Source organism: Lissotriton vulgaris, chromosome 7, assembly GCF_964263255.1.
Source record: "Lissotriton vulgaris chromosome 7, aLisVul1.2, whole genome shotgun sequence".
NCBI classification, from domain to species: Eukaryota; Metazoa; Chordata; class Amphibia; order Caudata; family Salamandridae; genus Lissotriton; species Lissotriton vulgaris.
This window is the reverse complement of record NC_141695.1, coordinates 357,249,255-357,277,239: the sequence shown is the minus strand read 5'-3', so window position 1 is coordinate 357,277,239 and position 27,985 is coordinate 357,249,255. Positions and strand designations below refer to the sequence as shown.

Sequence of the window (27,985 nt, the reverse complement as noted above, 5' to 3'; positions counted from 1 at the left end):
GTGAGGATCTCCCTGTAGTGCATCACTCTACTCTTTACCGTGGTAGTGCCTGTCTCTAAAGTAGTCAGTGAGGGCCTCAATAGCTACAGGAAAGGCCTGCTACTCCGTCCCAGACTTGCATCTGGATGGAAGCCCCCTGCACGCTACAGTGCAACAAGACAACCTTTGGTGGACACAAACTGCACCTTTACAGACAATCTGCCTACGACCCTGTTGCCCATTTCATACTGAACACCATGAGGCTCAGTTCTTCACTATTACTCACTTGCTCTGTACCAGCCATTCTGTGTAAAAGATGTTGGGTCACTTGTTCTAGTCTAATTTGCAATGAAACAATTGTGCCTATTACTGGAAAAGGAATACAAAAAAAATCTATATATTTAAAGTTTTGACCATCACTTGCTACTACTAGTTAGAAGGAAAAGCACGAATATTGACCAATGACCAGGTTTCCACTTTTCATCAAATCCAGGATGAGCCAAACCACATTCCGAGACCCAGGGCCATACAATCTAGCCACCCTGACAAAGAAGTGACCCCTGGCATGCCCTCGAGGGCCCTAATCGCCAGACACCCGGCCAGGTTCGCCTGACACTTAGAAGTGTCCTCACCCGAGAAGACAGGGCTGAAAAAAACCGAAAGAAGATTAGAAGGGCATGCCCTAGAGTGAACCGAACACCAGGCACCCATGGTGTTATAGTGCGTTGTGCACAGATCTCCGTACTGGGAACTCCGGGATGTTTTTTCCTGATCTGACCCTGATCCGGACCGCGTTTTAAAGCCTCCCTGTTCTGTCACGATACATTCATCCGAATATTGTTGTTATGTTCATTTAACGCCTGCTGCTTTAAAAAAAGTCCAGAAACAGAAAGTTATCATTGCTTTTGGTGGCACTGCAAGTACCTAAATGCTGAAAGAAACAAAGCATGTATGCGCTGAATCGGATCATCATTTGTGTGCCACTGCACTGCCAGTGCCACATTTTTTACGTACTTTACTTCATGGACATGCATGATATGCAGTAATAAGTATTCATATATTATACAATATTATCAGTATATTATTTCTCTAGTCTCTCAGACTCTCACCGTACCAATTTGAAAACTGGGGGAGACACAAAAGATAGTGCCAGTCCGGACCCGTGATGTCGTCGTAATTTCTTCACTATTCTCACGCCGCACCACCACCACGCACGCACGCTCCCTGGCGGGTGCGTGACCGCCGTGACACGTCAGAGGGCAAGTCAAGTTCACACAGCGCGCGGGGGCTGTCCCAGGGCCGTCATTGGAGTAGGCTAAGATTGACGGCCCTGGGACCCAAACTGCTGCTGCTGGGGTCGTACTGACTGTTTTGAATAGCGGTAGCCGGCCGTGCGTGCAATGATTCACACTGCACTAAATTCAGTTATTCTGCCCACTGCTTCTGCCAGACAGTGACTGCCAGTGCCAGCTTGTCCAGTGGGTACGAGGTGGTCTGGTGTTGCGGTGCGGTGCGTGAGTGGCGCGCTGTCTAAAGCTGCTGCAGCAGGTCACTAAGATTGGTGTCACCCCCAGATGGGGTGACACCCGGTGCGGTCCGCACTCCCCCACCCCCCCTAGTGACGCCACTGTGGGGAGTGCAGTTGACTGTTTTTGTTGAATAACTTTCTTTGAGGCAGCCTGTATCTTAAGAGTACAGAACAGTATTAGTTAGAACAATTAAGTTTAACTAGAAAGGAAGAGTTAGAACTCTTCCTTAATGTCAAAACCATCTTCCTAGTTCATAGGGAAAGAAGTGATGAAATATCAATTGAAAAATGATATCCATAATGGAGAAGTAGAATTACAGTAACATGTTTCTTCTCCATTTTGAGATACTCTGATATTCATAAACATAACATATAAAGAATGGCAATCTCATCACTTACCCTGATAGCAGTAAAGAATAGGAATTTAGATAATATCAGGAAAACGGCTAGCTAACCAATTGGTATGAGTGTGAGGATTTGCCGACTTCAGGAACAAGACTTATCAGAAACCAAGCAGTAAAGATAAAAGTATGGAGTAATTTTAAGGATGCCCATCTTTAGATTTTGCAGACACGAAATGTTGTCAAAGCAGCAAAAGCTGCCATATAAGTCGCATAGTCAGTTTTTGGATGTTGAGTTATGTTGATAGGCATAGCGCACTACTCATCCTCAAGGCTGTCCAGGCACTTGAGCAGATGTGTAAGCCTGTGGTCCCTGCAGAGTTCTTCTGAGAGCAAGAACTTCAGCCGCTTGTGGAACACCAGAAAAGAGGAGGCTCTGATGTATTGCGGGAGGTCATTCCATGTTCTGGTTGCGATGTAGGAGAACGAGAATCCTTCTGCTATGGTTTTGTGAATGCGTGGGGGTGCAAGTGAGAATGTAGCTGAGTGTAGGTGTCTTGCAGGCTGGTGAAAGTGTATGCCGCTGTTCAGGAATGCTCGTCCAGTGCTGTGTAACGCTTTGTATGTGGATTATCAAGAAGAGGTGTGTTACCTTCAGGTAGTAAGTACTGATCTCTGAACTATCCACCAAGCAACAGATTGTTTTGAAGTCTAAACATTTCTGCAGAATACTTGTATAGCTTTTCAAAAATCTTTGGGCTCTTAACCAATGAAGTGTAAAAAAATCCCTTCGCTGGAGAAGTAGGATTTGGGAAGAACACTGTGAGAGAAATTATATGGAAGTTCAAATTTATTTTGGGAAAGAAATAAGTGTGGGCCTTCAAGGAAACCTGGTTAATGTGAAATATATAATATAAGACACATGAAGAGCATAGAGCTGGAATGGATTATACTAAAATTGAATAGGGAGTAGCCTTCAAACATTGGAAACTCGCTGCCTCACTGAGTAAGGCCCCAACACTGAGTGGGGACGTTTTTAATTTCGGTTTTAAAAATGTTCAAACCCCAATAATGCGAAAGTGAAGCCTACATGCAAACAATAAACCCTGCCTCAAGGTCTTCCCACAAGCCTAACCTTCTGAAGTTTGAACTTTCCGCCCCAGCCACTTTTGTTCCTTTATCCACACAAACTGTGCCTCGCGTTTGTCAAAAGAAACTAATCCAGGATGGCCATGTCTGGCCCCTTGCGCATGTCTCATCATCCCACTCTCTCTTCCTTTTCCCTCTGATTTCCTTTGCCTCACCAATGTTAAATTTCATCTCCATATTACTTACCTAACCTAATTTCACAGGTGGAAAGGCACATGTTAGTGGTCACGAAGGTATTACTTGGAAAAGACTAAAGACCTTAGGCTTTGAAACCAACTTTTCATTAATTATGCTTCTAGCCGTACATGAACGGCGGCTGCAAAACAACCTATATTCCATAAGATCATACCATGTATAATCCTGTGCTTATACAATTCAAACAACTCACTTCAGAGGAGACCGCAATCTCATTCAACCATGGAAAAGGCTGCTAATAAGAACTTGCTCAAAAACACGGCAATTGAAGAGATTTAATCACATAATTTCCATGTACCTTTGGATGGTCAAGCGAAAGGAAGAGGGCTTAAGCATCCAAAAAGGTTAAGTAAAATTTTGGGACTCTCTAGCTCTGCAGCTAAAACGGCCAGGCGTAGATCCAGCAATCAATTTATGGAATGGGTGTTCCTAAGTTGTATTCAGGGATATGGTTTTAAGACTGAGAAGATCGAAAAAAAAGAGCGTTCTTGCTGCTCTTGTAAAAGAGTACTCAGAACTGCCAGCGGCTATCAATTGGGTACAATGTGAAGCAGCGCTATAACCCAGTTACATGGATGAGGTTGGTCTGAGACCAACACTGCATTTACATCAGATAAACAAAGGCTCCATGACTAGTGAAAATACATAAGTTCTTAACCTTTTGGGTGCCCATGACAAGCTCAGCTCGTCATGCAGCACGGTGGCGCTGTGCTGATGACGAGCTGAACTCGTCATGACCGTAACGCAACGCCCACGCGGGGATAATTCCCCCGCTGTGCTGGGTGTTCCATTGGAACGGGCGTGGTCATGACGAGCCCAGCTCGTCCACAGCACCACCATGAGCACCGCGGGCGACCCCCCCGGCGCCACGGGGAAATTAACCCCGCAGCGAATGGGTTTAAAATGCCATAATACATTCTGGGGGCTTTGCCAGAAATCTTACCAACCATGGGACCATCAAGAATGGACGAACCAGGAACTTTTAGCAAATATCAGCATTTGCTACACACTATTGAAACAAAGAAGCTGGGTGGAGGCTCGAGTTAAAATCTGGCTGCAGGCTAAAGCCTGATCAACTTCAGACCGATGTGGTATTCCTGAAGCATCAGGTATCGAAGACTTCAAAATAGTGTTTAGTTTAAATAGATCATCCCCACCAGAGAATCGTTTTCCTACCAAGAGGAGGAACTACTCTTATCTACCTAAGCAACTTGGAATCATGCAAAGTACCTAGACCTTGGTCTAGCATCTGTAAGTCTAGAGATTAAATGCAACATTGAGCTATCTACACATTGACTAAATGGACACAATTACCATTAATGCTGAAGGATTGTCTGTAAGGGTCTTCTGGAAAACCACTCGTAGCCCAATTCATGGCTTGAAGCAGGGTAAATGCCGCTTATTCAGGAAGGATACTATTAAATCCTGTTTATCGACATCACTTGTACGTGCAAATACATGCAGAGGATAGCCTTCAAGTAAAGACATAGTATTATTTATTTAGGATCCAGATACCAGGTTAAAAGTTTCCAGTTAGCAGCAGTAAAGGAGATCTAGGGACTTCCCAGGACTTAGCACAACAAATAATGGGTGCCTGGGCAGGGCTAAAAATGTACAGCTAGATTCAGTGTTTTCAATCCCCTCCTCAGTATCCACCTCAAGGCTCCAAAGAGGTGCTATTGTGAAAGAGTCACATAACTGAATATGTGAACAAATACTACACCGAGATGAGAGGCCGTACTGGGGATAAGGAAGGATGAGAGAAACACAGCAGTAAGGGAAAGAGATCTTACGAGATCAAGTAATGTGTCACACAAAGTGGTTCTGTCTGATTCACTTATTGCTTGTAAAAATAAAGAAAATATTTCAAAAACACAGGAGTAAAATGTCATAGATGACAATTTATGGAAATATTGCAACAATTTCTACTGAGGTGTTCCATGATAAGTGCAAAAGTGCTCGCACAGTGCCAAAGCAGGTGTATAAAACATAAACAAGAGAAAAACATGTACAACGTTCACAATAAATGTATATGAAAGCCTGGTAAAAAAAAACAAAGTTCATTGAGTCTCAACAGTTGGGACAAGTCTGTTTAGTTTCCAAGGACTGTGTTAACCCAACTTAGTCCTTTATGATACAGGCAGAAATGATTGTCGACGTTTCGACCCGCTGAAGAAGCCTCTCAGTTGTGGATCAAAGGGAGGGTCTTCTACAGGACAATTAATGGAAACACCCACGTAGTCTTCAGGATTTGGGACATAGCTTGATTAATAGCTATTGCGAGTTTTTAAAAAGTATTTATAGAGAAGCGCGAATAAGGGGATTCATGAAATTCCCAGTGATTACACATCCAGGCAAACCAAGAGATGTGCAAAATCAATCCAAGATCCCGTGGCCGGTTCGGGCACAAACGGGCTGGCCTTATGTAAACCTGGCCGCTTGAAAACTGCAACACAAACTCAAGCAGGTGTGCGACACAGAGAAAATAGCTGCAAGTGAAAGCAAAAGCAGCCACTTAACACCTGCTCTTTGCTTCAGATCGGTGATGATAAAAAAAAAAAAGTCCCCAGGTCCCCCCACCATAAACATGAGAGTGCACAACAAATTTCAATTTCAAAAATCAAGCTCACTTTGACAGTGTAGCGGTGCCTCTGGCAGACACCAGACTTCAGACTTCTTCTGCGCTTCAGATCGGCGCAGTGTTTTTTTAAAAAGTTAAAAGGCCCCAGGTACCCCCAATATAAATATAAAAGTGCCCAATATCAACTTTACAAATCAGGCTCACTTTGACAGCGTAGCAGTGCCACTGGGCAACACCAGATTTCAGTCTGACCTGTTCACGTCGTGGCCGCTCTGTTTACGTCACCGCTAACTCGAGTGGGTGAGCTGCACAGAGAAAATAGCCGCAAGTGAAAGCAAAAGCGGGCCGTTCTCCACGCTCAAATTGGCGCAGTGTTTAAAAAAAATGTGAAGGCCCCAGGTACCCCCAATATAAACATAAAAGTGCACAATATCAATTTTACAATTCGGCTCACTTTGACAGCGTAGTGGTGCCACTAGGCGACACCCTACCTCAGTCTCTGATGCACACCCCTGTATGGGCCACTTTTTCACCCACACATGGGGCACTTATGCTCAGTTGTTTGTACCTTCTTCATCCAAGAACCGTCCCTTTAGCAACCATGGGCAGAAGGGACTACTGCGAGCCAAACCTTTCAACCAGTGTTAAGAAACAGCATCATTCATGAGTTGGGGTTAAAATGTCCACCCTTAGCGGTCCTGGCGCTCGAGGAACGCTAGAAGGGCTAAGGCTCTCACAGGTATGGCTGGAGTGTTGTGGTTGGGCGGGCCTGGTCTACGCAGGAGTATTGTGATGTGTCATGGCATTGGGGGACTCTTCTGTCTGGACTTTGCTGAGACTCGACCCTGGCAGCCCGAGCGGGGACTGTTATAGACTTACTGAGCATGGTCCAAGGGTGTCCTGAGTCGTGGTTAATGGTTGCCCCATCACCTGGCTATGCTTTGAATGCAATGCTCCTTGTCTTATGGGCCCCTGCGTGGGCATGTTGGCGGTTTGTGCCTTGCATATTTTTTTCGAATGTGGACAACAATAAAGTCTGTTTACAAAAAAGAAACAGCATCATGTGTCCAATGTATTCACTACCTACCATACCAGAAACTCTACTGAAATGGACTTAATTGAAAACACTGCAGCACACAATATGGGCACAAACCCCAGGTGACAAACTAAGCAATGTCCAACACAACAAGACTGTTCATCAGACGCCGAATAGGAGTGGATTGCACCAGTGTTTCCTACTATTGCCTCTGAGGTAAAGAAAGAAGATCATACTTTTGATGGGTGCATAGATCTGGACACCTACCTGTTTTCTAGTGCGCGTCTTCCCCGTTCGCAGTTTGATATATCGTGCTATCAATTCATTGCGTCCTAGAAAAGAACAAGAAAGGTATGAAACAATGCATAGGAGACTGTGAGATAATCAATCTGAGGGAAAGACCAGAACATTTCCATTAGTGCATTTGAGATACAAGACGCGTCTCTGGTTAACCGAAGAGCTTCACATGGCCATCAAAGTGATCGACACCTGCCCTCTCTCAGAGGCCTGCCACACTCACAAACAGCAAGGATGCCACACCAATTCGAGCCACCTCAGTTCCCCACAACACGGAGACTCACGCTGTCTTTACCCTTCTCCGTTTTGGATACACTAAGCATGAAGTAAAATGGAGGCCTTCCTGGGGCTCATCTTACCTCCATGCAGTGACGCACTGAGAGAAAAGGACAGAAATTCCCGTAAATATTCATAATCTGTGCATCAATACAGTGTGAACGAAATGGATTGACGTGTCTGCAGATATTCCCTTTTGGTATCGTGAGACATAAGGCCAAACATGCATGTGGAGTTCTACAGTGATATTACCAGGGGATGTCTTTTATCTCAAACAGAAACAGTGATATAAACTCGGAATGTTCTTCATTTAATACAATAATATAGTGAAATACTCGCTTCGTATTAAGGGATTTTATGCTGCTCGGTGGTTTGCGTGATTTATAAAAACAGTGATATAAACACGGAACTGCCAGGTGATGGTCATTATTTCATACAGTGATATGGGCATAGAATCCCCACGGTATTGTCTTTATACCGTTCAATTAAATTAGGATACAAAGCGTAGAACTGCATGGAACAGGCTGTATTCTGTGCAGTGACACAGGCAGACATTCGCTACAGATGTTCTTTAATCTCACACAGAATATCCACATACTCCACGCAGTGAGAAAACGCCACATATTTCATGGAGTGACATAAGCACATAATTGTCAGTGCATGCCCTTTACTACATAGAGATATACAGTGAAAGAACAAAAAAATATCCAGGGGATGCTCCTTATTTCCTGCAGTTACATAATGCCATAAGCACGGATTTATTTATTTTTTTACAGTTTTATATGGCGCAAAATTGAACAGAATGTTTTGGAGCGCATTACGTTAAGAACCAGTTACATTACATAGGTCGCAATAATTTTTTTTACGCACGGGGAGATTTGTCATTTGCCCAGAATCACAGGATGCTAAACCGGCACCGAGACTCGAACCTGGCTCCCCAGTGCTACAGACGGCAGCTCTGGCCCTTATGCCACATCATTACGCACGTGCAGCACATATGCAATTATATACTACAATAAATACAGAATACTCAGGTGAATATCCATTAATTGTGCTTTAATCCATGCAGTTATACAGTGCTATAAACAGAGAATAACTGAGTGACGTACTCTGTTCCCAGCATTTATGTATGTAGTGCTAATGCTACAGCATATCTTGGGGGGTGGGGAGGGTGGGGTAATCCAGACAGTCATATACTGCTATGTACACATAATATTCATGTGGGTGTTATGTAATCCATCCAGTTATATACTGCTATTAACAGGAATAGGTAAAAGAGGTGATTTATTCTATGCAGATATATAGTACTATACCAACAAAATGTCAAAAGGGTGTTCTTAATTCCATTCAGTTACATACTGCTATTAAGAAACAATATCTCAGGACGTCCTTTAATCCATGCAGTTATACAGTACTATAAACAGAGAAAATCTAGAGGGTGCTCTTTAATCCGTGCATATGTATGTACTGCTATAAACAGAGAATAGCTAAAAGATGTTATTTCATCCATGGTGATGTATATACTGCTAGAAGCACAGAATATCCAGAGGATATTCTACAATCCATTCATTTAGATACTGCTATGTGCACATAATATTCGTCGGGTTGTTATGTAATCCATGCAGTTATACAGTACAATAAACCGATAATATCTGAAAGAGTTCCTTTCATCCATGATGATGGTCATTATTTCATCCAGAGGATATTCTACAAAACATACATTTATATACTGCTATGTGCACATAATATTCGTGGGGCTATTCTGTAATCCATGCAGTTATATAGTCCTACAAGCACAGAATAGTATTGGATGTTATTTAACCCTTGCAGATATATACTGCTATGAACAGAGAATAGCTAAAAGAGGCTTCTCATCCATGGTGTTATACATACTAAACACGAACTATCTGGGGTGATATTTAATCCATGCAGTCATATACTGCTGGAAGCACCGAATCTCTCCAGGCGATGGTCTTTAATCGGAGCAGGAATGCATCACTACACTCCCAGAACATCATCTTGATTCCACAGTGATGAAGTACCAGCCCTCCAGCGGGTGGTCTGTATTCCACGCTCTGAAATAAGGGCAAACTGGCCAGGGGGTGGCTTTAAGTATTAGGGTTACACTTCGCTACAAGAAAAAACTTTCCGAGGGTGTTGTTTGTTTCATTCAGTTGCATAAGCAGACAATGTCCAGGGATATTCTTTATTCCACAGTTACACGGCGATAGAAGCACAAGGCCACGGTCTCAGAGGAGGGTGTAAATTACTGCCAGAGACATTCCCTCTTGCCGTGCGATTTTGAAGGAAAGGACGCGCCTGCAGTTGCGCAATCGGCCTCAGGAACTCTTTCTGCGAGCAGAGGCACGTGGTCCGCTCCACCCTCCCCTCCACCACAGTCCATGACAAATGGGCCACAGCTGTACATGCGAAGCCGAGACTGTTTGTGGAGAACAGGGCTGCGCCATTGTGATACTAGCCCCCGCCCCCCCTCAGGCTGTGGGCATGGTCTCTGCAAATACTCCTTTGGGATAAGGCAATTTGCATCACACCCACCATATACAACCCTCCCTGGCTAGGGGGCAAGAAAGATTCTGGCCTTTGTCCAGGCTATTTTGGTGCATCCGAAGCACCCTTGGCCTGGGAGGGTCCGACATTTAAGCGACTCAGATGATCTGACTTGCATTCACTTTTCTTGTTGAGGGAGGGAGGCTAAAAAAATTGTATAAGGTCTTTAAATACAACACAAGACAGAGAGCGCGAGGTGAGCGGGAGTGTGTGTAAAAAAATGAAACAAAATCTCCCACTCACACCTAGCTACATGAAGATGTACTGCCAACAGCAAGAATCCCACGTGGACAATAAGCAGATAGTAAGACTTGCCAGCAGACCTCACACCCCAAGAGTAGAACCCCTCCACAGTAAGACTTGTCCACTGCCAGCAGACTCACACTCTGCAAATAATATGACGAGTAGAAAGCATAACTCGATGCACCACTGTGATTTTTTAAAAATATTAATTTCACCCATGCTGAACAGCAGCCGCACTGCAGTACAGGATGGTTATCAATCTGTGCCAAAGCCAATAGGTCTCATAGGCGAGGCCTATTGGCTTTGTCAAAGCTTGTTACGGCTTGTACCGATGTCCCGACACTCTCTCCAGAATAAAATGTATGACTCGGTTTCGGGGTGAAATTCAAGTTAGCCTGCGCACTACAAGTAAAATATTGCTGATCTTCCGACAACATTTCACCCACTGACAGACTAGTCCTCCAACAGTAAGACACACCCTTTTCCAGTAAACCTCCTCTACTGACAAGAACACTCACTGACACGAAGACTCTTGACAACAGCAAAACTCTTGCAGACTGGAAGACCTACCCACAATAAAGAAGACTTTCACTGAATATTCCTGCTGAGCATTCCTAATAGCAGGAAGACGCCGTGACTGACAGCGAGACTCCCTGCAACAGGAAGAATCTCACGTTAGCATGTTGACTTTCTTATTAACAGCTACTTTCTGCCACTGACTAGCATACTCCTAACAGGAAGACTCTCATACTAAACTCTCACTAATAGCAAAACTCCCCACCAAATTTTCCCAATGATAATTCACACTGAACCCTCCCGACAACAGGAACACACTCCAACGGACAGGAAGTTTCAACCATCAGTAGTAAGGATCTCCCACCAAACTCGCCATCCAAAATGAAGGCTTGTCCGTCAACAGGACGTCTTGTCCCCCATGAGGAATACATTACCCATAGAAAGACACTCCCACTGCAAATTCCCACCATACTCTCCAACTGAAGACTGAATGGCTCTGCCTCAACAGGGAGACTCTGCTTTCAACATGAAGACTCATCTGACGAAAGGAATTGTCAACTCACAGGTAGACTCTCCAACTGGCATGACAACTCTTCCTCTTATCTGACGCTTCCCACCATCAGGAAGACTTCCCTACTGATAACTATACTCTCCCACCTCCAACAAGGTGTCCCAATGAGAGGATTACAGAATGTCCCACCAAAAGTAAGACTTCCTGCCAAAAGACTTGCACACAATCAGGAATCCAAACGTGTCATAAAGGGGTAAGATAGGCCAGCTGTGACCCAGTACAGATTACTGTTTTATCGCTTTCAGTTCGAGCCTACTAGACAGCACATGTACTATCTTTTTAGAGATATAATATGGCTTACCATTAACACAGAGCCCACTGTTTACCATTTGTTGGCCTTCCTTGTCACTCCTTTGCCTGCTACTAATGTGTGTCCCAGCTTGTCAATCTTGTGTTTGTACCTCCCATGGAGCATTGCCTCTTTACCAAGAGTGGGTTTGTCTGGTGTCTGTGCTCAATTGTCTCATGTGTGTACCTCTCTCCCTGCTGCTGCCTGTCCCGGTTTGCTTCTCTCACCCCTCATCTTTGTTGCCCTCACCTGTGTTCTTCTTGTGTTGCATGCACCCCCTTGCTGTACCTGCGTTGCTTTCTTGTCCAACTACCCTCCCGCATGTTGCTTCTGCATCTCCCGCCCTCTCCTAGTGGCTCTGTGTCCCTCAGCTATCTGTGTTGCTTCCCTATTTCCAGCTCTCCCCCACAAAAATTGTAATTCTTTTGTGTTATGAACGGTGTTTAAGTTATCTGTCTGGCTGAGATTGGTAACTAAACCCCCGCACCCTCAAATTAAAGGCTATGTCATTTTGTAGTAGGCGTGTCTACAAAATGCATGGGAAGTCGCAACAAGTTTTTTTTTTTAATTAGCAATACTGCACAGTATCGGAAATGCTGTGCAGCGTGTCTAACAACCATTGGCAACGCCAATAGGTCACAAAGGCTCGAGCAATTGTCTTTGCCGGTGCTTATGTTAACATTCAGACTACAACCAGTGAGGGAAAGGTTTATTTTATCTGGTAACTTACGCTCACATTTTGGAGAACAGAATTCATGACACTATTTAGTGCTGTTTTCAAAAACCACATGCACTTAACGTATTTAAATATAGCAAGCGATGGCTGCTTATTGTCTAAATACGGGAAAATATATAATACAGATAAATGGTGTATATATAATAGGTCACGTTTCCTACCGCGTTATGATTTTGTGTAGTCGGAAATTACGTCACCGGCAAGGGCGGCGAAGCCTTATTCATTTCTGGCTCCAGTAACAAGGGACGCGAGGAGCTGGGGTGGCTGAAAAAGGGCGGGAGGGAAGATGCCTTGGAGTTAAAAAGAAACTCAGGCCCAGCAGCTGCTCTGGAGGTCACAGGGTCGCCTCTTGTGCATTCATGGGTCTAACAGTTTGAGGACAACACCTGCTGGCCTCAGGGTGTGTCGAGAATGTTCTCTGCCTGCCCTTGTGCCCAGTGTGTATAGGGGAGACGGGACAGGCGGCGCCTGGAGGGAGAGGGGCGAAGGAGGGAGCAGGGGCAGGGCAGCTCTCTCCGCCGTCCCTCGGGGCACACTGTGGGGGTGGAGGGCGTCAAGGGCGACCGTGCAAACTGGATCGGTGAAGCAAAGACTGCGACGAAGAGTGGGCAAGGGACCAAGAGGCAAACGGGGCAAGGGTATGTATGGGTGCCTAATCGTCCACGCCGGAAGGAGGCCTTTTTTTTCCAGCTATGGGATTTTCTTTAGAAAATCAGCGTGTAAAAAAAATGTGTTACTCAAGTCGAAAATCCCGAGCACTCAAAGGTGATACGTTTTATAGGTCTAACGTTTTCAGTTAGTCTAAAGTGTTAGAAATTGGCTTCAATTGACCGAGGAGCTAGGCACGAAGTAATTTTACTTAATAGGAACTATGGTGACTTCTGAATTAAAATGCAATTATTGGCAAAGCTAAGTGACGCAGTAGAGAGCGCCTGCATTGTGATATGGATTTGTATTACGGTGTCGATGGTCACATAACTTCCTCTTTTCTGTTAACTACCTATTGTTTTGTATTCATGTCTGTCGTGCCTGGTCTCACCTCATCTCCCTGTTACTAGCCCCCTCTTAGCCAGGATTTCCGGATCACTCAATTTGAGGAGGAGCCCTACCTTAAAACCCCCTTTCTCGTCTAGGCTTGCACTCTGACGCTCTGCTAGCATGGTCAGACCTTGGTTTCAGTCAGGTTTTCAGCCAAGTCTTTGGGGCTGCTTTGCTAACCAGCCCAGAAGCGAATTTGTTAAGGTGTCTGGAATCAACCCCTTCCTTCGACAGGAGACCCTTCGCTTTCCTAAGAAAATTACTCTACCGCCGTTTCTGGGGCATCTACTACCGCCATGTGGCATTCCATCTCTGTGAATGACATTCTATGTCCAACTTCCATGCTTTTCGTAAAAATGTTAGGCCTCGATTACAGATGCAGGGCTAAATTCTGATCCCTATGTTTTTTCAAAGCTCAAGATTCATTTTCAGAAGATAATGATGTTTACTGGATGCAGTAACCAGGGGCATAGCTTCGTCAGTAAGATTGTGGGTTGTGAGTTTCAGATTTTCCAACAATCATGCAGTCATATAATATTAAAATATATTATACGACAAGCAGGGGGCATAAGGGAAGGGAGAGAAATGCAGAGTGCTAGGGATACTAAGTGAGGGAAAACCTAATATTTTGTAAAGTAACCAACACTTTTAAGACTTTCAAAGTCAAAATTCCTGGTGAAATCCAACAAGCACCCGACTGAAAGCACCTCTACCCAACTATTTACCATAAGAAAGATTTATTGGTGCTGTGTAACACACAAACACCACCCCTGAAGCTAAGCTCCTGACAGAAGCTAAAGACCCTTCCTTACGCACTCGACTTTTGCACAGCTCGATATGTGGCAGTACAACAACATGCTGTTTAATGCACGACAAACTCAATGCTGCCTGTATTCCTTCTCTTCATCTAATAATAGAAAAATCTGTTTAAATCAGTGTGTGAGACTTGGATGGGTCAAAGGGCCCCAGAAGTGCCCATCTGGCTTAAAGAGGTCTGTGAATGGTCCCTAGCCGAAGAAGCCCACATGTAACTAACCCAAAGGGACAAGAAGCTGCAAGAAGACCTAATGGCTTAACGGGACATATGTACCTCTGGGTTGGCAGAGGGGGGCCCTCCTCGCAGAATACAACTGACAGCGAGGAGAATGGGCTAGATATAGCGGGGAGCGAGAGGGTCGAACCTGGTAATGTCTGCATTGGATCTCAGTGCCATGCCCGGTTGCCTTCCTCACTGTAATATGTTCGCAAATTATCTTTCTTTCCCCATTGTACCTTTCCCTCCCTGATGCTACCTTTAGTCCTATATGCCATTATTAATGTCAACGATATGCCTACATACACTGATTTGATGCCAATTTGTTTTTTCTGTATTTGAAATATGTAAACTGAAAAATAAAGTTTAAAAACAAAACTGTGAGAACTGTGAACTGCAACTACGATAGTAAAGTGGAACTGGCACATTCAGTCACACATATGCACTTGAAGCTAACAAAGATATGTTTACCAAACAAGGCAATGTGTGAATGAATGAATTGGAGATGGGACTGCTTCTATTCCTGGGCTGAGGGTGGATAAAGAGTAACGGAGACAGAACTGAGGAGGCTGGACAGAATCCAGCAGGCCAAGATCTACTCACACCTCATTCAAGACTAAATCACTCACACACCTGTTGACTGTGTAATACGGCCTCTCCACTGAATGGTCATACCAAAAGCAAGAAGACTATTGTGTGACACACAGTGGCACTATGCGAGTTAGTAGGTCTACTCGAATAACAAACATATTTGTAGAGCGTTGTTCACCACTAAGATGATCACTTGGTGCTATAGACAGATTACAGACATTTACTGGTACCCAACTCAATATTATCAACCCCATAAAGCTAAACGACTGAGTGGAACCACAGCTTCTGTAATCACGAGATCAAACACATAAACCGGTGTGTTAGCTCACTGATCCGCCAGACCCACTTCATAATACCATATGTTGGTAGTGAGCAGCTCATCAATTTTTTTTTCTCTTTCCATTTTGGCACTCAGGGCTTTGCTTTTTACCATTATAAATCCAGACCCACAAGTGACAACTCTTAGCATTAGAACCACTTGTGATTTCCTACATTTGGAAGCAACATTGCATGGTAACATGTCATGGTATGTGATTTCTGTAGCACTTAAAGCAAGCACGAGCTTGTTAAAGCACTTTACCACTGCAAACGTTTTTGGGGTTTTCCACTAAGAGTGGTACCGATTTATAAGGAGATCGGTAGAGATCCCATAAGCCTCAGACCTTTGTCAAGAGTCAGTCATAATTTAGTCTGAAAAAGGTAGGTAAGATAAACTTAGGATAAATCCGCCATGCATTTAGTTCTGTCGTGTGGAGGATGATTATCTTAAAAACGATTCGTTTGTTTTAGTAAATTTATAAAAAATAAAAAGGCATACAAAATAATAGTTCACGCAAAGTAGGCACAGTGGTTTGTTAATCCTTTAGCTAACGAAACAAAAAGACACACCAACCTAAGAAAAGTCCTCCTTCTCGGACAAGTTTCGAGAACCCCTCCTCTCTTCCACGTGCCCCACCCTCTCACACGAGAGTTCACCCAAAGCAGAGCACAGGTCAGGCCCCGCCCCCAAGCTCCCGCAGCAGCCTCCGGTCGGTGTCGGGTTTCCGAGTGGACTTGTAGAAGCAGTTTACTAGAATCAGAGCCGTTCCTCCTCGGCCCCCTCCCCGAGCTCCTTCAGCGAAAGGCCCAAGAGGCAGAAAGGCGGATATTGCACAACCAAAGCCTCGGGCAGCTCTGCTCTCACAACAAGTGCTGGAAAAGGCGGTTTCTCGGCTTCAGCTACTCTGATTGTAGTTTTGAGGAAACCAGCAATGAAATCTGAGTAGTGTAGCCTCAAGCTCTTCTACTGACATAAGCTGGTTGAGGGTAAGATCTGGCGGCTAAAGACGCAGAAGAGCTGAAAACACGAACAAACTGAGAAAAGCCATCAAAATATAAGGGACATATTGACGTACCGCCAATACTCAGGAAAAGAAGCCAGAGATGTGATGTGGCCTCACCAACATCAAGATACACAAAAAACGCGAAACGAACCCTGAGACCACAGAGAAGTCGATGCAAGAAACAGGACCAATGACACAGGAGTGACTATAACAGCCAAGCCATTCAGATCCACACACAAAGAACACGACTGGAGGAAAATAGTGTCTAATATTCTGGAGATGGAGACACCGAAACAATCCCCTTGAGTGACGATAAGAAGAAAGAGTCAAACTTTCTGGAGATGTGAGATGCTTAAACAAGGAGCATGAGTGACAACATTGAGAAAGGGTCACAATGGATATCCTAAAGAAGGGCTGTGAGAGATAAAATGAAGGAAGAAAGAATAGACCATGCAAGGTTTGGCTACCCCAAACAAGATGTAGAAAGAGTCGAATTGTCAGGAGATGGAGACCTGCAACACAAATAGCATGACAGACGAAATGAAGAAAGAGTGACATATTCGAGAAATGAAGATCCCCAAACAAGGACCAGGAGTGACGAAAGGAAGAAAGAGTAGAACGTTCAAGAGATGGAGAGGCTTTCACAGAGGGAACAAGTGATATATATATATATATATATATTTGTTTGTTTCCAATCAGCAGCACGCTCACCATCAGGAACCGCAGCAGAAGAAGGAACAAGACCCAGGATGCAGGTGAGTTTATTTTAGGCACACCTCGTCAGCATAACGTTTCGGCCTACACAGAGGCCTTGGTCACATGCATGTATATATATATATATATATATACAGAAAAAGTCTCACATTCAGGTAATCGACATCTTCACAAGGAGCATTACGGATGATTTGAAGAAAGAGCCTAATATTCCGGTGACGGAGGCTTAAACCGAAGGAGTGGGGATCACGAAATGATTAAGAAAAGTCCAAACACTCAGTAGACGGAGATCAGTACATACGATGACTCAAAAAGATGAAGACATGCAAACTAACCATAGTGAAATCCAATAGCACAAAGATGTAAGGCTCTCCAATAAAGACTTGATTAACAAGATGAAGAGTCCATCATTTAGAAAAGTGTCATACAAAAGGCACACGAAAAGATCTGAAATGTATTTTTTTGTTTTTTGTTGTAACTTTAATATATTATTTGTTCGGTGGTAACAAAAGACAGCAAGTCAGTTTTTTACCTGTACATGGTTTCACTAATCATGTCTGTGTTTGCATATCATAGAGGATATGGTTATAAACGTTCTCCAGTTAGGTGAGGCAAAGTACTGGACAATAGGTAAGAGACTAGGAAGGGTGCAGAGTAAGAAAGGGGGGGGGGGGAGAACAGGAATCTAGTTTTCAGGGCACGTAGGGCCCCTTTCACGAGAAGCACAGCTGACAAGATTAAAAACAATTCAATGTCAAGGAGGTGGGGACCCCCTCAAACAACGACCATGACTGACGTTGCAAAGAAAGTGTTCAGCGTTCACTAAATCGAGGAACAAATCAACATCAATGATGAGATGAATAAGTAGCCCATGACATAGCAGGCACCACCTACACAACATCCATTATCGACAATAACAAGAGTGTAACGTTTGGATGATGTAGAACATGGCACACAAGGCCAATGGATGAAGTATGGAGTAAACTTGTAGTGTGGCTCACTGGTTAGAGGCGGCAGACCCGAGAGCAGAGGACGGCCCGGGACCAGGGTTCGATTCCCGGCGCGGCAGGTTTCTGGACCAGGGTCAGCGGACTCGATAATTCTCTCGCCTCGGTGCCCACTCTGATCAGCGATCACACTCGGCAACTCTGGGCATTAGCTTGCCTCATCTTCACTAACGGCCCAACCAGACCGCCGGGGATGCCTGGTCTCACCCTGGAGATACCCATTAAGGGACCATCTCTCAGGGAAGCCAGGAAGGGTTTCGCAGCGGTCGAAGCGCCTTGGGACCCTAGGGGTAAGTAGTGCGCTATATAAATGCCTATACATTTACATTTACATTACAGAGGAGCCCATTATTCACTAGGGGTAAAGCTTTTACACAATAGCCTTAACTCACAAGATCAAGAACCCACCACTTAAAAGGTTAACACCTGGCACACGAAGAACATACTGATGGGATCCAGTGTCTAATTTTCGTGAGGCGGATGCTACTTAACATGATGTATGACAAGTAATTAAAGAGACCAATAAAGAAAGAGTCCATCATTAAATAGAGATCGATCACACACACAGAGACTATCTAGCTAGACGAAGAAGTAGTCTAGCAGCAAAAACTCAATCCCAGATAAAGGATGCAAATTGAAAGAGCAATAGTTGTGCACTCGTACAAATGGGCCCCAAAACCAGGGTGATGCGGAAATGAAGAATTAGGCCAATAATCAGTAGATGGGCAGTGCTAACTAACTATAGCAAGGAGTGTCAATATTTAAGCATCAGCACAAGGAGCAACACCTTAAGTCCAATATTTATGGGAGCAGAGACAGCATCAAAGCAAGGATGGCTGAGGAGATAAAGAGAATAACATTGGAGAGATGGAGGTTGCTACCCAAGGGCCACAATTTCTAGAAAAATAGTTCAAGGTTCAAAAAGCGAAGTTCACTACGCAAGGTACATGACTGGTGAGATGATGAAAGACTCAAACATTCATTGGCAAAGCCAAAAGGTCTCGCCTATGCAAGAGCTGTTCATTTTGGCAAGGTGTTTTATTCATGTTGTACACCATTGTGGCTGCTGTTCAAGATTGGTGTGGTAGATTGGAATGGGGTAGACTGAATTGGGGTGGGGTAGATTAGAGTGTGTTCCATTGGAGTGGAGTAGAGTGGCATATATTGAGGTAGCGTGGCGTGGGGTATTTTGGGGAAGAGTGGAGGGGGTGGGTTGGGGTAGAGTGGAGTGGGGTAGCCTGGGTGGATTATAGTAGGGTAGAATGGAATGGGGGTAGATTGGGGTAGTTTGGAGTGGGGTACATTAGAGCAGGTTAGTTTGGGGTGGGAAGGATAGATTGGAGTGGTAGGTTAGAGTGAAGTGGAGTAGACGTGGTAGAGTAAAATGCAGGGTGGTATATTGGGGTAGAGTGGAATCTGTAGATTGGGATAGAGTTCAGTGGGTTAGACTGGAGTGGAGCTGTGTAGATTGGAGTGGAGTTGGATAGATTAGAGTGGAGCGAGATAGACCGGGAAAGAGTGGAATGGGGTGGAGTGGGGTGGGGTAGATTGCAGCGGGGTAGAGTAGATTGGAATGAAGTAGGGTCGAGATTGAATGGGGTAGATTGAAGGAGGGATGATTTGAGTGGGGTAATTTGGAGGGGGTAGAGTGGAATATGGGGTAAATTGGAATAGGGTAGACTGCAGTGGGGTAGAATGGAGTGGGGTAGATCGGAGTGGCGTAAATGGGGTAGTTAGGAGTGGGATAGATTGGGGCAGGGTAGGTTTGAGTAGGGTCGGGTCGATTGGAGTGGTATGGATTGGGGTGGAGTGGATTAGAGTGGGGTGGGGTAGATTTGAGGAGTGTGGTTAATTTTGGTAGATTGGAGTGTATTTGATTGTGGTGGGGTGGATAAGAGTGGAGAGGACTTGAATATATTGCAGTGGAGTACAAAGTGGAATGGGGTAAATTGGAATGGATTGAAGTAAAATGGACTGGAGTAGGTTGGATTGGGGTACATTTGAGTGGGGTGAATTGTGGTACACTGGAGAGGAGTTAATTGGGGTAGACTGGAGAGGATTAGAAAGGAGTGGGGTACATTTAAGTGGAGAGCAGTAAATTGAGGTGGAATGGGGTAGACTGGTGGGATTTACTGGGTTAGATTGAATGGAGTGGGGTAGATTGGGATAGACTGTAGTGGAGTTGGGTAGAATGGATCGTAGTGGAGTGGATTCGGGTAGATTGGAATAGGGTGTGGTAAATGGGTGGGTTAGTATGGAGTAGAGTAAGTGATGTGGAGTGACGGGCATTGAGTGAGATGCCATAGAAAGAGTATGCATGGTCTGGTAGCACACAGCCATTATAAACAACGCATCTTCAATTGAAATGACCATTATATTTGCACCAAAACACATTTACCTGCACACAAAAGATACTGTGCAAATATCATCACCTAGTGTATTGATGAGTTTTACACGTATTCAAATATTTGTTTGCACCACCGTTCAGAATGACCAAAAAACGTGCTTCATTTGTACAAATTCTGAGATATTTGGCAACATCAGCACAGTTCTTTTTTTTCACGTTGTGCAAGAAAAAAAACATTCTACACCCTCTCCTCTTACATTGGTACTCAGCCAGATTCTCACAAATTCTCTCACTTTGAAGTCAGAGAAAGGAAAATAAACACCAAGCTCCCTCAGAAGACAGCTTGACATTTGACCTCTGTCTTTGAATGCAGTGCAGATGTGACAAGATAAGAACAAAATTTAAAGGCATGTTTACAGAAAGCAAGTTAGTGAAAGAATACAGAAAACTAGATTTGGACAATTGGAGGGCCAAACTCAAGCGCAACAGCCTACAACAAATAAAGCCAGCAAATAGAAAGCCAGAAAATGTGAGTTACAAACCACGAAACCAAGAGTCAGAAATCCCAAAATGTCTTTAGCAAACCAGGCAGCAGCACGGTCGGTAGGTGTCAACCTAAAAATGGAGAGACCATCCAACGCAGATGGAGCATGACAGACAGATGAAAGAAAAGGATTAAATACTCCATAGACAAGGAGCAGTATGAAATGACTGAAGTGGGTGAAAGCCAAAAATGGAGGAGAGTACCCATACTCACCTCCTGGCAGCTAAATGTTTCTTTTAAGTATCAAGAACTTTATGTTGTGTCCTCACCCTGAGGCAAGGAATACTGCATGAGACTGTACACATGATACCAACATGTGAGCACAATTACATTGTACAGCCCTGTCATGTAAAACCGAGAAACTTACATAGCATAACGCATCTGGAACAGCGCGGCAAGATGCTATTTATTTTCAAGAAAAGGGTTACTAGAAGGCGAGCATGTACGTGAAGCGGCCAACAATGAGTGGCACACCAGGTAATTTGTAATGGAAGCTGAATCGAGGATGGAGCTTTCCAACAATGTGTATACAGTTACTCTGTTGATTACATAAAGCTGAAAAAGTGTGACTTCTTTATCTAATATAACACTGCATGCATGGGACTGTGTTCAGTAAGAAAGCCTCTCTGAAGACAGTCATTTCCTTAGCAGCTGACTAGAAGTGAGCAAAGAGCTAGAAATACTTCCACAATGTGGTCCTACATCCTGCAAGAGAGAACTAATCAAATACAATAAGACACGAAAATCAGAGTGAACCTTCCAGGAACAAATGCTAATTTGTTGGACAGATAATGAAAGTACATTAAATGTTTCTTTCCATAAGAAGTATTTTATGTCATACTTGAACATGCGCTCAAAGGCTGGGTTTAGGACAGCTCATGCAGCTCAAGATTTTAGAATGAGGCCTCGTATTACAGAACAGGAAACATTAAAATACAAAAAATAAATCTGACCTGGTCTTTTAATTGTAAGCTGCAGTAGCCGATTATGATTACAAAAGTGAACGGAAAACCAACATGCCCCACCTCTATTTCTCCGGGACCTTCCTTTTTTTGCTCCTCTACCACAGCTGCCGAATGTGTTAGGAGAGAGTAAGAAAAAAAACAAAAAAAAACAGGCAGCGTTTGCTTAAAATGTTTATATCTGACTTAGTATGTATGTGTTTCTGTATATATCTGTCAGATTTAAACATTTTAAGATATATATATAAATTTCTCAACGTTGACAATCCAGTTCTTCCGAGATTGTACCTAATTCCAAAAGTGCACAAAAAGATCTCGCCGGTTCCTGGAAGACCTATCATCTCTGCTATCAACAACGTGGCAGAGCACTTCGCACAGTATGTAGACTATTTCTTACAAAATTTGGTGACCACCCTGCCAACTTATGTCAAAGACACAGGGGACTTCCTGCGAAAAATTGCAAATATTCCATGGACGCTGATTAGATGTTAATTACTTTGGACATCGAATCTCTTTACACTAGCATTGAACATGCCACAGGATTATGGGCTCTGGAATTTTTTGGGGGTACCAGACCCTTGCATTGCTATACCCATAACAAAATGATCATGGAACTGGTAACGTGGAGTCTCAACAATAACTACTTTGTTTTTGGTATTGACATCTATTTGTAGAAGAGAGGAGTGGCAATGGGGGACTGCTTTTCCCCCAGCTATGCGTGCTTGCACGTTGGCTGGTGGGAGGGGCAGGTCCTCATGGGTACGCACAATGATGTTTTTTCCAAACATATTGTACGATGGATGCGTTACATTGATGACGTTTTTCTAGTTTGTAAGGGTGATGAAAATAGTGCAATGGATTTTATTAATCAAATCAACATCAATCAGGAAAACCTCAAGTTTACATATAATATCAGTAAACATACTGTTGATTTTCTTGATGTTAAGGTCTTTGTCAGGGAAGGCCATATCGCAACCACCCTTCACAGTAAAAACACGGCTGGAAATTCCACACTACACTCCAGTAGCGCTCATCCCAGACACATCATTGATAATATCCCATACGGTGAGCTACTCCGTCTAAAGAGAATCCGCAGCACAGACCAAGAGTTGGCTACATGTACTACTGAAGCCCTTACTAGGTTCAAAGGCAGAGGGTATAGCGACAGGATCCTTAAACAAGCAGTGGATAAGATGAAAGATAGGCCTAGGGAATCTCTTCTCAACTCACCTGAGATTCCTACCTCAGAATCAGCAAACTTGGAACTTGATTCCATTCAGAGGTTCATTACCATGTTCAGTTGCCAGGAAAGAAAGATCAGGGCCATTCTTACTAAAAGTTGGCCAATTTTACTTACTGATGGTGTCTTGGCATCACAACTTCCTAGCAGTCTCATTGTTACATATCGCAGGGGTCCCTCCATGCGTACACATATCTCCCACACTTTTCCAGAACTCAGGAAAGGGCAATCTTGGTTACAACCCCGGCCGGGGTTTGTCAAATGCTCCAGTTGTAGGGCTTGCAGGTTTGGGATTAACACCACCAAATATGCCACCCCATTCAGTCCTACCATGGTTCCTATTCAAGGTAGCTTCAATTGCAAGACCGATTATGCTGTCTATGTTCTGACATGCACCTGCGGCTTGAGATATGTTGGGAGTAACAAGCTGCAGGTGCATGTCAGAATAACAGCATCTTCGGGCAATTGTAAATAATGACAGTGCATATCCTGTTGCGAGGCATTTTAAGTTGGTACACAATAACAACTTGCAGTGTCTCAATTATTATGTACTGTCTGCTGTCCCCAAGCCACGCAGAGGTGGCGATAGGGACAAGATGCTAAGACAACTGGAATCTAGCATCATTCTGGAGCTAGACAGTAAAGTGCCCAATGGTTTGAATACCACTGAGGATTTATACCATTTCCTGTAATCCTTACAGTAATTTGGTCCACAGCCGCACTATTATGTTTAGACCTCACTTAAACTAGTTGGCTTGTGGTCGCCTCCCCATACGCCACTCTTAAACTGTTTCTTGCCTACATTTACATTTTAATGCTTTATTTTTTGTTTTCTTCTTTCTCTCTTTTAACCAACAATGATATTGATCATAATTAATACTAATATGCAGGAATTGATTTTAAATGCATTGGGGGATTCTAGTGCTTTTCACTTTGAAATACGTACGTAATTCTCATGATTGTATGTGAAATACAGATGGGTTGTCATCAATCTTTGATGTCCCAGATGAATTGCTCAGTAACGTTATCATGAAACACATATTTTAATGCGTTAGAACATCCATCAGGAGAGCAGAGATGCCTTCAGCATATGTAACATCTGCACATTTTTGAATGTTTACAACTGCAGGATTTTGAACAAATATATATTGTATATATTTTTTATCCTTACATGCTTAATTTGCACAGTTAAAATGTTTACAAATTGCAGAATTTTTTACCTATTTATACATGTTTACATTTGCGGATATTTGCACTAATATGTTCTAAACAATTAATATATTTCATGAATAACGCTTTTATCTGAGCTATGTATTTATACAGGGACCCTGATTATTCTGTTTTTCTGAATTTATTCAGTTAATGATTGACATTTTTGATGGCAGCGCCTACCCATCACCTCTGTTTCAGTCACCACAACAAGAGAAACATGAGTAGTATTTCTTCTGTGTTTATTGTCACATGGTGTTCACTCAAGCATTTATAAAAAATTGGCATACACATGCAGGACTATCTGTGAGCAAGGGCCTTTCGCCCGAAACGCGTCAGACCGCTCGCGCTGTTAACTCTGAATAAATAACAACCTTGCCTGAATTCTTGGGATTTGCTGTGGTCTCTGTTCGCCAGGTAACTGCTGGAGGTGCGGGGCCATTGAACTTGGATATATAGATATATATATATATATATAACCACACAGTTGCAGGTTTGCCCAAAGCGGAGAGACCACAAGAGGTTTCCAATTGAGCTTGTATTCTTTTAATGTAAGCTTGCCAGCAGGCTCTGCAGCAGTAAAATTATCCCAAAGTTATTAATATAGCCAGACACGTTTCGGGACATCCATAGTCCTTTCTTCAGTGGCTTTGATTAAAAGGAAACAGGAAGCACATTTTATTTACGCACCAAATCAATTAGCAAACACCTGCCTGAAAGGGCGCGGCCGTATGCACAGCCTTCTGGTTGTTGAAGTTCGCAATAGTTTTCTCCAAGTGGGCGTGCTGTCCGAGTCCACTATATAACACCATAGTATTTCCCAAGTGGGTAGGAATAAATTGCTGTGCATTGTCTACCCTGCTCTTGCCTGACATTAACAAGCGGTCTGGCCCCCTCCTGCCAGGCGCCAGATCCCCTCCTTCCGTGATGCTGATGTCAATAGTGTCAGCTCTGGAGCCGCTCATCAGCGGTGGGCCATCTCCCCGACCGGGACCGGCCGGAAACATCCACACAGTTGCAGGTTTGCCCAAAGCGGAGAGACCACAAGAGGTTTCCAATTGAGCTTGTATTCTTTTAATGTAAGCTTGCCAGCAGGCTCTGCAGCAGTAAAATTATCCCAAAGTTATTAATATAGCCAGACGCGTTTCGGGACATCCATAGTCCTTTCTTCAGTGGCTTTGATTAAAAGGAAACAGGAAGCACATTTTATTTACGCACCAAATCAATTAGCAAACACCTGCCTGAAAGGGCGCTGCCGTATGCACAGCCTTCTGGTTGTTGAAGTGCGCAATAGTTTTCTCCAAGTGGGCGTGCTGTCCGAGTCCACAATATAACACCATAGTATTTCCCAAGTGGGTAGGAATAAATTGCCGTGCATTGTCTGCCCTGCTCTTGCGCTGACATTAACAAGCGGTCTGGCCCCCTCCTGCCAGGCGCCAGAACCCCTCCTTCCGTGATGCTGATGTCGATAGTGTCAGCTCTGGAACCGCTCATCAGCAGTGGGCCATCTCCCCGACCGGGACCGGCCGGAAACATCCACACAGTTGCAGGTTTGCCCAAAGCGGAGAGACCACAAGAGGGCGCGGCCGTATGCACAGCCTTCTGGTTGTTGAAGTGCGCAATAGTATTTCCTAAGTGGGTAGGAATAAATTGCCGTGCATTGTCACGGAAGGAGGGGATCTGGCGCCTGGCAGGAGGGGGCCAGACCGCTTGTTAATGTCAGCGCAAGAGCAGGGCAGACAATGCACAGCAATTTATTCCTACCCACTTGGGAAATACTATGGTGTTATATTGTGGACTCGGACAGCACGCCCACTTGGAGAAAACTATTGCGCACTTCAACAACCAGAAGGCTGTGCATACGGCCGCGCCCTTTCAGGCAGGTGTTTGCTAATTGATTTGGTGCGTAAATAAAATGTGCTTCCTGTTTCCTTTTAATCAAAGCCACTGAAGAAAGGACTATGGATGTCCCGAAACGCGTCTGGCTATATTAATAACTTTGGGATAATTTTACTGCTGCAGAGCCTGCTGGCAAGCTTACATTAAAAGAATACAAGCTCAATTGGAAACCTCTTGTGGTCTCTCCGCTTTGGGCAAACCTGCAACTGTGTGGATAGATATATATATATATATATATCTGCTCAGCCCGATACGTGTCATCGTTGGTTTTTTCACCTGACCTTTCTGCAGTAAAAAAGAACTGTTACCTAAAATTGTGGTCCGTCTCCTGCTTCGCCGGTCTTGTGGGATTGGAGGTGGCTGTTGAAAGTTTTCATGGTGTATATATATATATATATATATATATATATATATATATATATATATATATATATATATAAAAAATTGTAAATACCCCTCCCCCAAGAATTTTGTAGTATTAAAATGTGGCATAAAAATGGACATTTTGAACGACAAAGTTGCATTGTTTTGAGGCCATGTTTTGCTTTCTTTTACCAATATTCTTGGTTTATGGTAACTGAAAGCCCCCAAAATCTCACTGTCTCCTGCCATTAACCTGCCCAGCCATAACCCTTCTCTGATATTCTCTTCCTTTGCCACCGTCATGCTATCACCTTTCTTTGCTGTCACTGTTAGGTCACCCCCCACCTTGCCACGAAAAATGCCTCAAAACTCCTCTGCCATCATCCTCCCTTTTCTCTACCATTACTCTCATACTCCTCTGCCATAATCTCACTTCTATTATCCTACTCTGTCCTCACCTCCCTCTGCCATCACCATCACCCTCTCTCTGGTCGCACTTCTCTGCCAGGGAGGAGGAGTAGAGTGTACTCAAAAGTGCACGTGTGCTTACCCAGCCATCCTATGCCGACCAAACACACATGCCCACTTATCTTTCTCCAACCCGGCTGTGTTACACAGCAGGATTGAAGAGAAGGCACAGGCTCCGATGCACCGTCTGACCGGCAAACAAGGCCGCTCAGACCAATCCTGGCGCTGGTCTCATCTGAGAGCAGCATCTGGATTGGGTATGGAGCATATTCCCTAAGGGCTCATCCCCTTCCGGCCCGACGGCGACGAGAGGAGCAGCGCGTCAGTCAGCCAGAGCGGAAGTTAGGTTTTCCTTTTTTTTATTCTTTTATATCATTTCAAACCCATTCCCAAACCCCTGCCATCCCCCGCAGTCGCCCGATTACTTAAGATGGGCAGGGCCCACCACTGATTACCGTAACTTTTGCATGCATTGTAATTGTTTCAATGCTGAATCTATTTGCAAATTTTGTGGCAGCTTGCCTTGTACTGTGTGTGATACATTTTTAGACTGTGGTAGTCAGAACTTAGTTTGAAAAAAAAAAGTGCCAGGGCCTATTCTTTTGTTCAGAAGTCCACGGCTGGTTCTAGTTTTGCACCTTTCTCTCCCTCCTCCTTTACCCCTTGTGTGTTTTTCTCTCGCTTGCTCTGGGTTAAAGTATGATGAGGAAAAATAAGTGCCAGACCCAAAAATAAGTAATGGTGGCAACCACCTGCTCAAATTAAGCACTGGGGAAAAACAGCCTTCACTGTGCATCCATTACAACACATATGCCTTCACATGCCATGCCTTTATCACGTATGTAAATCAGACGTACGGTAATTTTAGGACTTAGGGTTGGTAGAAGTAAAGTGAGGTACGGTTGAGTTTGGGGTTTGGTAGTTGGAAGGGAAGGATACATGT

At 44.0% G+C, this 27,985-nt stretch overlaps 1 protein-coding gene across 3 annotated transcripts in view; it reads right to left on the bottom strand.

Moving 5' to 3' along the window:
* The window catches only part of LOC147701580 (transcriptional enhancer factor TEF-1-like), a 199,095-nt gene that overhangs the window by 76,145 nt on the left and 94,965 nt on the right, over positions 1-27,985 (bottom strand). For all 3 annotated transcript variants that reach the window (XM_086930239.1, XM_086930240.1, XM_086930241.1), the window contains exon 3: positions 7,077-7,141. In XM_086930239.1, coding sequence (XP_086786365.1) covers positions 7,077-7,141 — 65 coding nt within the window. The remainder of the gene's footprint in view (positions 1-7,076; positions 7,142-27,985) is intronic.